The 13,115-nt window shown below is 35.8% G+C and overlaps 1 protein-coding gene across 2 annotated transcripts in view; it reads left to right on the forward strand.

The window, feature by feature from the left end:
* The window catches only part of LOC106877335 (lactadherin), a 132,226-nt gene extending 119,474 nt beyond the window's left edge, over positions 1-12,752 (forward strand). For both annotated transcript variants that reach the window (XM_014926210.2, XM_014926211.2), the window contains 2 exons: positions 10,230-10,469; positions 11,811-12,752. In XM_014926210.2, the coding sequence (XP_014781696.1) occupies positions 10,230-10,469; positions 11,811-12,085 (515 nt within the window). In that variant the 3' untranslated portion in view covers positions 12,086-12,752. The remainder of the gene's footprint in view (positions 1-10,229; positions 10,470-11,810) is intronic.
* The last annotated feature ends 363 nt before the right edge of the window (positions 12,753-13,115 follow it).

The following is a 13,115-nucleotide window of genomic DNA, read 5'->3' on the forward strand; positions in this document are numbered from 1 at the left end:
TTATTATTGTTGTTGTTGTTGTTGTTGTTGTTGTTGTTGTTATATGAAAACTCAGCTTATTTGCTGAGTATGACAGAAAGTGTCAACTGTCCACAGACAACAGACTAAGGTAACACTTGTTTACTGGTCATGCTGCAAGAACCCTGCGAAGAATTATTGCAGTTCCAAGCAATGCTGATTTTTGTAGGTGTTCTACCTTCACACTTGCACCGATCTTTTTCAGTCATGTTGGTAGATGCGTGCTGATACTTCCAAGTGCACCAATTACTATTGGTATAACGTCTATCTCTTCATTGACCAAAGCCTTCATATTTCCCCACTTCAAATCGTCATAGTTGTCTATTTTTTCTTCTTTTACATTCATCCTGTTGTCACCAGGGCATGCTATATCGATCATCATATATGTTTTTTTTTCTTTTTTATTCACCACAACAATGTCCGGTTTCCGATGTCTAGTCGGTTGATCGCAATGGATCATTGCATCCCACAGGATTTTGCAATTCTCATTTTCTGTGACTCCTTCTTGAGTTTTCTCATACCACGTCTTTGCTCTTTGTAGGCCGTGATTTCCACAGAGTTCCCAATGGATCATTCTTGCCACATTGTCATTGCATCTTTTGTAGTCGAGTTGTGCTAGTTGCAGGCATTCGCTAACGATGTGTCGTTTTATCATCATTATTATTATTATTATTCCAGTGGTTATGGAAGCGGACACGCGGTCGTAGAATCACGGTTTCGATTCCCAGCCTGGGCGCTGGGAGTGTTTATTGAGCTAAAACACTTAAAGCTCCACGAAGCTCAGGCAGGGGGTGGTGGCGAACCCTGCTATGCTCTTTCACCACAACTTTCTCTCACTCTTTCTTCTTGTTTCTGTTGTACCTGTATTTCAAAGGACCGGCCTTGTCACACTGTGAATCTGCCCTTGAATTACGCTGAGAGTACACGTGTCTGTGGAGTGCTCAGCCACTTGCTCGTTAATTTCGCGAGCAGGTTCCACATTCGAGTTACTTTTATTTCCAGGTCTTTGTATTTTGAAAGTCTCTCCATTTTTTTTTAAAGATCAGATCAACTGGAACCCTCGTCGTAACTGACGGAGTTCCACGATTATTATCATATTATTATTATTATCATATTATGTATTATTAAGAAAGAAATGCATTCTAATCGATGTATCAATACCAACAGATGACAACGTTTCTTTAAAAGAAATGGAGAAACTTTCAAAATACAAAGACTTGGAAATAGAGGTATCTCGAATGTGGAGTCTATAAATAGAAACAATCCCTATCACTGTAGACGCATTAGATATGATAAAAAAATTGCTAACAAGTATATATAACAAGTATATACTAACAAGTATACATAACATACAGAAAATAGCACAACTAGGCACCGCACACATCCTATGTTAAACATTTATTCATGGAATGTTTTATATATTTTATAATTATTGGTGCTACCTTGTTCATGGTTAGTATTTCTAGGATCCATATGTGGCAATTACTATCAAAAGCCTTTCGGTAATCGATCCAGGCCATACTTCTTTTTGCGGCTGTCTTCAGTTATAGCTTTATTGATCAGTAGCTGATCTTTCAGCCGTGTGAGCCCCTGCACCAACCCTTCTGTTTTTCTGGAAACAAGTTGTTTTCTTCCAGGTGCTTGTTCATTCTCTGCGATATTATAGCAGTAAAGGCTTTGTAAATTGTAGTGAGACAAGTTATCGGTCTGTAATTTTGGGGGTTTGCCGTTTCAGTGGATTTGGGAATTAGGATAGTTTTCCCTTCCGTGAGCCATTCAAGCATTTTCTCTGGCTCTGCTAGTATTTCATTAAATTTCTCAGCCAGCTTTTTATATGTTCCTGTTCGGTATTTTAACCAGAAGTTGGAGATCTTATCGTGCCCGGGTACCTTCCCGTTGCTTAGTTTTGCAGTGCCTGGCTGACCTCTTCGGTCATTATAGGGGTCCAGAGTTGTTCAGGTGCTGAGTTCGCTGTTTTGATAGACTTTTTCTGAAGTTGTTCCTTCGCCGACTATATTTCTTTCCAAACTTCCTCCGCTTCTTCTGCTGTTGGTGCTGCATTGATCTCTGGTCTATTTTTGCCAAGTTCTTGGTAGAATCTTTTGGGGCTGGAGTTGAAGTGTTTGTTTTGTTTAAAAAACGTTGGCGTTTCTCATACCAACGGATTCTTTGTGCTTTGGCGAGGATATCTTGCTGTAGCTGTTCTTTTACCTCAGGCATACCTTGTTCTGTAATTTTGTATTTACGTACTATTTTTCTTCTCTTCTTGTTCCTTAGTAGTGTTGATTGTCAACTAGTTTCATTAAGAATTGACAGATCCTTTCCCTTATTTTTTTTTTGGGGGGGGGGGTATTATTTATCCACAGGATTTGTTTGGGTGGTGGTACTCCTGTTTGGATGGGTTTGAGGGAGTAACCAGCTTCTTTCGTAGTCACAGCGGCTGCTGCATATATTATACGATTGAGCCTGGTCATATTGACATTTGTTTCTGTGGCTATGACAGTCCAGTTCATGCTATTTATTATTGTTGTTTTGTTATCAATTATGATTTTTGGGAGGTACAATCGATGGTGCGTACTGAAATCTATGGCTTTCAATTATTTGATTATTCTCATTTTTAGAGTATCATAATTATTAGCTTCACCTTCACTGTTTCCAGGTTTTAGATTTGTTTCGTATCCCCTCCCGTTTATATTTTTGTCTGTGATGTTCTGGTTTGGTGCATTTTGTTCATCATTATATAATCCTAGGTTTTGGGTCTGTTGTCTCACGTTGTTTACTTCGTTTTTGTTGGACATGCTTTACAGTTTCAATGCCTATGATATTATTTGGCATTGCAGTGTGGTTACTATCTACATTTTCCTGATGTATTTTTCCTTTTAAGTGTTCTGTTTCTATTTCTGATATTTTTTTGCTTTGAGAATATATCTCCGTATTTTAGCGTGTTGATTAGGGTTCATTGCTGTATCCAAATCTTTATCTAGGTTATTTTTCTTCCAGATTTTACATGTATATGTTGCTGTGTTTTCGTTTTGTGGGTAGAGTACTGCTGCAAAATAAGCGTGTAGGATTGAAATATATTCCTCGCGCGTCCATTTATGCTTTTTTGATTTTATTTGCAGGACATGAGGAATAACGTCCGGCGCTTTATTTTGATGGTCATCATTTTTGTAGGGTACCGGTCCGTTTATTTCTGGTGTTAAATGGTTTTGCACGTGTGTGTGCATTGGGTATGTGCTGTGGTTTGTTGTGGTGCTCTTATTTTTACTGTATTGAAAGTGTTTTACATGGGATGTGTGCGGTGCCTAGTAGTGCTGTTCTCTGCATGTTATATGTACTTATTAGTCCTAGTCGTTTTGTTATGTATTTGTCTGGATATTTTTTATCCTACCTTATGCGACTACTATGAACGGAATTGTTTCTGTTTTTAGACTTCACATTCGAGTTACATCTATTTCCAGGTCTTCGTATTTTGAAAGTTTTTCCGTTTCTTTTAGAGAAACATTGTCATTTGTTGGTGTTGATACATTGATTAGAAAGCAATTTTTCTTGTTGATCTCTGACAACTGTATCCTAGTATGGTTGCTTTCTCATTTTCTGTGACCTTTTCTGGCGTGTGCCCATACCTTCTTTTATGTGTTCTTATTCCATAGAGTTGGCATAGCTTTCAGTGTATATAGATCCCAAATCTAGTAGTAGTAGTAGTAGTAGTAGTAGTAGTAGTAGTAGTAGTAGTAGTAGTAGTAGTATCTCTTTATCACAGGTTTGTTGGAGCTCCTGAAGTTTTGCATGCGTAGTGGGCTTACTACCTGCAGCCTATGGCATGCTATTCGTTCTTTTCAGCTATCTAATACTTTCCTGATTATTCTGGCCATGCCAAGGATGCAAGCCTTTTGTATCAGTTCTACTGGGAACTCTATTTCCAATTTGCTTTATATCCCTTTTGATGCCTTCTGATACTGTTTCCAAGGACCAAACACTAATTGAAACTATCTTCACTTTCTTCATTTTCCACAGCCGGGCTATTTTGTACTTAAGAGGGTTGTATCTATCTATCTATCTATTCGCCTTCCTTCTTGACTATTTGTGGGTCAAAGGGGCATGCAACATCAACTACATAGTATATGTGGGGCACCTTGTCCATCACCACTAATACCTAATCTGTTTGGATTGGGAAATCCCAGAGGATTTTGTTAGTTACCGACTCTGCCACTTTCTTCGGTTTGTACTCATACTACGTTTTGCTTCTCTCTAGCCCCACTTTTCGCACAGTTTCCAATGTATCTCTTTTCCTACCTGGTCGTGTCGCCACTACTTGCAGTGGTTTGGGGCAAGTCTATGGCATTCGTTCGTGATATGGGCACTGGTTTCATCCATTCTATTGCAGATGCGGTACAGCGGAGACACTTGCTAATTCCTCAAGTTGCCCTCCAGTTCGTGGCCATAGCTTGGTCCTGTGCTGCCAGTATAGTGCTCTCGGTCTCTTTTTTTTTTGGGGGGGGGGGTTAAATCAGAGTGTTCCTTCTCCTAGATAAACTGCCAACCAAGGCTAACGAGTTCTGTCTACCCGTTTTCGGAATGGCCATTTACTCTTCTGAGTTCCCCTGCCCTCTGTCAGGTTTTAATCCACTCTCCTCACCAAGCATGCTTAGTGGGGTTGTCGGTTTAGTCGCCGATGACTCGATGGTTTCACAACGCCACTTGTTAATCATTCTGGGTAATTATCTTTCTGGATAATTATTTACTTGTTCACTTTTATAATTTCACTATAACTATCTTATTATTTACTTGTTCACTACTATAGTTTCACAATTATTACTATACATATATTATTAATAGAAGGCCGAGGGGTCCTAATATTGTCTCCCCTGATTTCTTTAGACAAAAAATAATGGAAGATTTCCGGCTGCTGGTTTAGCTACTGCTGATGCTGCGGCGTTAAATAGAGAAGCGGTTTTGTTGTAAACTAATACAGGCTTTTTGATTGGACAGCTATTTGACATGATTGGTGGTGGATTTTTGAGAGTAGCGTCGATAAGTTGGAACTAGCATAGCTATTGTATAAAAATTTATAAATAACATCTCAAAGTTTTAAAAAAACTATAGTATAAAACACCCCATCGTATTTACGATAAAGGATATCTATCTATAAACATCTCAAGGTTTTAGCAAGCATAGAAAGTGATAGAAAAGGCTTACACAAATGGCCATTCTATCGTATGGGTGCCTACAGCATCACTGAGAACTCATTAGAAGAGCCGGTAGAGAGAGAGGGGTCGAAGAGGAAGCAGGCAGGTAAGTTGGCCAAAATTCCAGCGTGAGGATGAATTTATGTAAAGAAATCTAGATTTTGGGGGAGGACCTAGCATAGCTAAGATATAGAAATTAATAAGCAACATCTCAAAGTTTAAAAAAAAACTATAGTGTAAAACACCCCATCGTATTTACGATAAAGGAATCTATCTATGGAAAATCACATCGTAGTTAAGATATAAAAAAATCTATTAACATCTCAAAGTTTTAGCAAACATCGAAAGTAATATAAAAGGTTTACACATTGTTGGGGAGAGCTGCCTAAATGACCATCCTATCGTAAGACTGCCTACAGAAGCACTGAGAACCCATTAAAAGAGGAGGAGTAAAGAGAGAGGGGGCGAAGAGGAAGCAGGCAGGTAAGCTCGCCAAAATTCCAGCGTGGGGACGAATTTATGTATAGAAATCTAGATTTTTGGGGAGGACCTAGCATAGCTAAGATATAATAATTTATAAACATCTCAAAGTTTTTAAAAAAACTGTAGCATAAAACACTCCATCGTATTTACGATACAGGAATTATTATTATTATTATTATTATTATTATTATTATTATTATTATTATTATTATTATTATTATTATTATTATTATATCTTTCTCCGTTTTCTTCCTCTGTTTAGACGAACTTTCCTACCTTTTCGGACAAAACCTTTTGTAACCTTCGTCCTGTCTTTGTCCTTACATGTTTTTAATTGATATTAGCCCTTGTGGCCAATAAAACGAATTAATTATTATTGTTGTTGTTGTTGTTGTTGTTTTTGATTTGACTCAGGTTCTTTCTTATTCTTTGTAGAACTTGTGTGAGTAGCGGGTTACTACATGTAACCTTAGGTTACTTCCGGCTTCAAATCTCCATTCTGACTAAGCTTCCAGTGCAAAACTTTCACAACTTGCCTCCACTTCTTATAATCTGCAACAATGTGTGCCATTGGTTCATCCCAAATTCCACATACACTGTATTTTGCTGACACCTTTTCCCTATACACATATTTTCTCAATTTATTTTTAACGCTTGATCTTGAGCTGCTGTAATAAGGCTCTCTGTTCCCTTTTTTAATTCCTTATTCTTCAATCCCAAGCTTTTGCCCCACGTACATCTTCAGTAGCTCTCCAAATCTGACCATGCAAAGAAGGTTTCTTTTCAATCTGTTTGACATGCTCTCTTTGAATTTCATTCTCGTCCTTTTCTCCAGTTCCATACTTGATCACCTATGCTTTATTCAGTGCCTTTAGTAATTTCTCTGTGCTGTTTTGTAAATATTTTAGTAGTCTTTCTCTGTACACACTCTTCCACAGCAATTAAGCCTCTTTCACCCAGATCTCTCTTCAAGTACAAACGGTTAATATCAGCTTTCAGATGGTTACTGCCATGCATTTTCAACAGCTTTCTACTTTTTCTGCCAAGTTTCTGCATGTCGCTTTCGGTCCAATCTACAATTCCAACTGCATATCTGATTACGGGTATTGCTCTTGTATTTGTTACTTCAATAATATTTCTTGACTTAAACTTTGACTAATATTATTCTCACTCGTCTTGTATACTCCCTACTGGTAATTTTGCTTCATCTCTTCACGTTTTATTTCAACTGTCTCCAGAATTCCCAAATACTTATACCACTGTCCTTTCTCGACTACTTTCATTGTTTGTTCATTTAAAATTTCAATTTCCTGGTTTCCTTTAAATCTTTCTCATTTCATTATCAATATACCGCACCTTTCAATCACAAATTCCATACCTACATTATTTGAAAAAATGCAAACAGCATATACATGACTTTCAACATGCTTCTCATTTTACACATAAATCTTTATATCATCCATAAAAAGATGATTTATCTGAGCATATTTTTTTCCCAAATCATAAGTTATTTTAACTCTTCGTAATATCAAACTGAGTGGTATCATAGTCAATACAAACATTATTATTATTATTATTATTATTATTATTATTATTATTATTATTATTATTATTATTATTATTATTATTATTCAGAAGACTTATTTTTATCGCGTGCTTTCACTGCACGATTATGCTTTGGGATTTTGCTTTGTCTATTTCTTTTCTGTTTAGTTTAACCCAATATTTGCCATGTAGGGGATTTTCTCGACATCGTTTTACCATGATCTGTTGCTGTTCCAGTTTTAGTTTGGATTTCAGTTCTTTTACAGCTTTTGTCGCTTCTTTTTCTTCATAGTTAAAAATCCTTCAGTCTTTGCTTTGAGTCCTGAGCTTCTCAGACATTATTAGGACTTTGCTTTGTCTATTTCTTTTCTGTTTAGCTTAACCCAATATTTGCCATGTAGGGGATTTTGACATCGTTTTACTATGATCCGTTACTGTACTATGACTTCTTTTTTGTATTTGTCAGCTTCCTTAAAGACTGAAGACAGTCCTTTTGTTTTGTATTTTGTAGCTATTTGTATTTATTTTCCTTGCTTCTGAAGAAGGTATTTCTGTAGGCCTATGGTGGTTATTTTGTAATAGTTTTCTAGCTGTATAAGGCCCCTACCACCTTCGATACGTTGTATAAATAGCCTTTCTATGTCAGATTTTGGATGGTGCATCCTAAATCTTGTCATTATTTTTCTTGTTTTCCTGTCTATTTTGATTAGTCCAGTTAAGGATATTGTAGCTGTAACTATAACTGGGACGGCTAGTGTTGATACCTATTATCTTGTTTTTCGCATTGAGCTGTTTTTGGTATTAATCTAACTCATCTATAGTATTCTTTTCTTAGTTTCTCTTTCATTTGTCCAGTTAAGAATATTGTAGTTGTAACTTACAACTGGGTACTACTACCACCTTTTCAGCAACTACAACTGCTTAACTTCCTAAGCTAACCTGTCATATCTATCGAATTTTCTTTCTTCCTTATCGCACACCTTGTTGTCAGCTGGACATATCTATGATACAGCATCGTTTGCTTTCTTTCTCAATTAACACTATGTTTGGTTTCCTATTCTCTATCTCATGGTCGCACTGAAACATAAAATCCCATAGGATTCTCCATCATTTTCGATGATGCCTTCGAGTTTATGTTCGTACCACTTTTTTACACTATCGAGTCCACACTTGTTGCAAAGTATCCAATGGATAATCCTTGCTATATTGTCATGACGTCTCTTATATTCTTATATTCAAACCCGTAGACGAAAATGGTGCTCATCTTAGGGGATACTGACAACGTATCAATGGAGCGAAAGAGGATTGTTTCAACTCACGGAATAGAAATTATGTGATCAACCTAGAGCAATAAGAAAAGATTGTTGGCTCACAGAAGTAGAGCTCAAAGCTATAAAAAGACAGGTATTGGGAAACAGCAGCCGAGGAAAAAATGACAATACAGTTCCTACTGATAAAAATAATCTCATAGCAGAAAAAAGAGATGAAATCTCTAATAAACCACAGGAAAGGAACAGTGATAGCTTGCTTGATGAGAGACATATAGATGGTTTGGAAGAAGACAGTAAAACTAATGATGGCATGGCAGATGGACAAAAGTCAATCTACGACAGAATAAAGGCAAAGCTACAGGAGAACGATAGCTACATTATTTGTAACCTTAAAAAGGTTGATCGGTGGAAATTGAATCAAGAAACGAAAAATGTGAATGAAATTCTCAAGTACATCAGAGCAAAAGTCATCACAGAAACAAATAATTTGATCAAGGCAGAAGAAATATAAATGGAAGTGACAAAAGAAAAGATCTATAGTGGAAAAGAAGAATACAGATATGGCTAGATATGCTCTCGAAGGACATTTCTATGCTAGACCGAAAAGCTATCTAGTTCGTGCACTGTCCATGCAATTACCCCTTCTCCATATCCAAGTAGTGAAACCACCCAGGTGTTGATAGCTTCAATCTTATTCCGTCCGTTTAATTTCGACTTGAGGATCAGTTTCAGTCTGCGCAAGTACTCCGCCTTAAAATTTTCTGTAAATTCTTTCTCCATCAATTTATCCATTTCTAAAATCCCCAAGTACTTATAGCCCGTCTCTTCTATCTGCGTCATAACCTCCCCCGACAGTATCGCTAGCCCGTCCATACATTTGATTTTGCCTCTCTTCAAGACTAATAAAGTATACTTTTTCAGTCCGAACTCCATTCCGATATCAGCACTGAAGGTATACACCGTATCAACGAGGGAACTAACTTGGAATTCATCTTTACCATAACATTTCTTAAAATTTTTCCCTGACTACCCGAATATGTAAACATGCCTTTTATTGTAGCAACACAATTAAATACACGATAAAAAAACAAAAAGTTAAGGAGCTAAGCATCTGCCGATATACACAAACTGCACAATTCCAAAAACTATAAACCACATCAAAACTTATAAATAGAAAAGAAAAATTTCAAATTGTTATTATCATTATTTGTTTTGTTTTTTTCAAACACTTTGCCGTAGACTTACAGTTACTATCATACAGTTCTTTATATTTAAGAGATGAGGAATTATGTACATTATTTACATTATTTACATTCGACAGATATTTGTCCTCATCATGTTTGTTGTTAACACGTTTCGGCTGATATACCTTCCAGCCTTCTTCAGGTATCTTGGGGAAATTTTGAACCTGGGTTCTCATTCCTAAGGTATTTTTCGATGTTGTTGTTATTGTTATTATTATTATTATTATTATTATTATTATTATTATTATTGTTCAGATCACTGCTTGGAATCGAACTCGGAATCTTGGGGTTAGTAGCCCGCGCCCTTAACCACTAAGCCATATGCCCTATCATGTTTCCCAACTAGAATTTGGATTCTATCAAGGAACTGAACATTGTCAGTTGATATATTTCCAAGAAACATTGTTATATTCTGAAACTAAAGCTGAGAAAATTATAAAGAAGTTGTTTTGTTTCTTAATTCATATTCAATTTTTCAGTGGAAAACCTGGCCTTTCAAAAGGAGAGTTGGATAAACAGTAAACGTCATATCAAAAGACACATCAGACACCAAGACAAAGATGGCCCGGCAGCTAGAGCTGTAGATGGGAAAATTAAATCTGTCCTACCCGAATGTACTACACTAGATAATTTATACGGTGAAAATCCGGTTTGGATGGTAGATCTTGGCCCGAGAACGAATGTGTCTGGTGTTATCATCTATACATGGCAAAATCGAGGTGAGATATAAATATTTTCCATTGTTTCAGTTTGAATAATATTTCTTGATCTTGGCTGAGCTTAGCCATCAAGTGAATATCTCCGTGAAAAGCCATGTTACATTTATATGCATTTGTAACCTATGACTATGAATTTCCTTGTAATTATCATTGTGAAATTTTTTACAAATTCTACAGTAATTAGCTTTCACTGATTTGAAAATTGAATCTGGTAATTCTCCTTTCTCGGTGGTTTATAAGGAGACTGTTAGATTTTTTTATTCAGAGTTTATCTACATTCATTGATACAGTTTATCTGCTTTCGAAGCTACACGCACTGGCAGAGTTCTTCTCTTCCAGAAGTTACACTCATTGGAAGACATGTTGGGAGCTAGGTTTACTGTGCTATTGAAGGGTAACGTGTCTACAAGATAAACACACAAGTGACAAAGTGACACCGTGACATGTCACTAGTAAACAGGTGGCGTGGTAGACATATTATTTGGAAATAAACACAGAAACAACATCCGTGATCTGTCAGTAGCTATCCATCCTTTGTCTGTTTGTCTAACACCATCAACTTATCAATCCATGAATGCGAAACATAAAAATTTCGTAACGGTGTATCAATGGCACAATAATGAAGAATTCAATTTCACATCAGACTAGAAGAGCTAAACACTGCCCATGCTAATATGTATTCACTAATCTGCTAGAAATAGCAGTCAAATCATCTAAATCATACTTTACTGTGATGGGATTTGAACTCAAAAATAAAGGGAATAACTAATTGGTAATAATCACGATCTTTGTCAGAACTCTACCATGTCTTTAAATCCACCAACCCTCTCTAAATATAAGTAACTGATATTATGAAATAATGGTGAGCATTGTAAAACTCACAATAAAGAATTACTGGTTACCATCGCAGAGTTCGCAAGAAACCAGCATCGGATTGTCAAAACCACTTAATTTTCTTGATGTCACAAATTCTCAGTGGAAAGACGTGTCACATTCATCACCCACCTAACCCCCCATGAACTGTGTACTTAGTCAAATATAAACAAATATTAACATCTACTTTGTTATGGCGGCAAGGCAAAAAATCATTAGCAGGCAAGGCAAAAAGCTTACTGAAATTTAGTCTGTTTTTACGTTCGCAGTTCAAATTCCGCTGTAGTCGAAGAATCTTTACGGTGTTGATAAAATAAGTACCAAAATTTGAAACCGATATTCTTAGGAAAGATCTGGTCTGCTTTTATCCTCTAAAATATACGATATTTAGGCCGACACAAAATTAAACTAATATTGAGGAATAAATTTAAATTTCTCTTTTATTTTCATTTTTTTTTTCTTTCTTAGATGGCGTTCAAGTACAACCCAACACCAACAGCTTGGAAAAAATTATTGTTTACGTTCATGATAAACTGAAAGACTCTGACGATGACCAGTATGCCCCAGACAACATGTGTGGCTATGTATCTGCATTGAACAATGCTATATTTCAACCCAAATTGCACGTACAATGTATTCGTTCTCTGAGTGGGCGTTATCTATCCATTGAAGCTTGGGGCAAAAGTTATACGTTTAACAAACTTTTTAGTGCTACTTTCTGTGAAGTACAAGTTTACGCATAAACCTCGAATACATGCAGGAAGTGAACGATTATTCCTAAATGAATTGAGATCTGACATTTGTCTTACCTCATCCACCCACAAAAAAGAGAAAAGAGGGAAGTGGGTAAAAAAAAGAGCCGTAAAACAAAATATATAGAAGGATGTATCAATTTTAGTACTATATTGAAATACTTCTAATGTGAAAGCCATACACGAGATTCATACATATATTTACGCAAACACACAAACATTACTGCGTGTATATATACACATTCATACGAGTAAATGAGCGGGAAAACAGAGTGAAAATTGTTGCTGGATTTTTGAAATTTGACTCAAACATATTACAATTGCACAATTGACTAAAAAGTACATCATGGTAGAATATTTAATTATGAATTTAATACGCGACGGAATATTTTAGAGACAATTGCAATAATACAACAGTGAAATGTTTTAGTAAGACAATAAAACAGTGAAATATTTTAGTATGATAATAAAACAGAGTAAATATGGAACAATTTCCAGGACAAAATATAACAATTAGACATTTCAAGAGAAGACTCGACACAAACACAACCGGCAACAGAACTGAAATGTATTTTCTACATGCTTTATGGTTTTTTAAAAGTGTTTCACAGTAACAATAATTAAAATGTTTAATTAAAAGCTATATCTCCCCACTACACATCAATATTAATATTTCATAGAATAATGATAAGCACAGCAAACGTGTTTTTCTAAAATTTCAGTTTTTCCAAAAGTTTTAACATTAGCATGTTTCCTAAATAGAATTCATTTTGCTTCTTGTCCTGTGTGTGAGTGTGTGTGTGTATGTATGTATGTATGTATGTATGTATGTATGCATGTATGCATGCATGCATGTATGTATGTATGTATGAGTGTATGCATACACATATATATATACGTATGTATATAATGATATAATTATAAATATATATAGCTTAATTCGCATTTATTTTCTATAAAAAAATATACATGTATATATATATATATATATATATATATATATATATATATATATATATAT

This window comes from Octopus bimaculoides, chromosome 5, assembly GCF_001194135.2.
Source record: "Octopus bimaculoides isolate UCB-OBI-ISO-001 chromosome 5, ASM119413v2, whole genome shotgun sequence".
Taxonomy (NCBI): domain Eukaryota; kingdom Metazoa; phylum Mollusca; class Cephalopoda; order Octopoda; family Octopodidae; genus Octopus; species Octopus bimaculoides.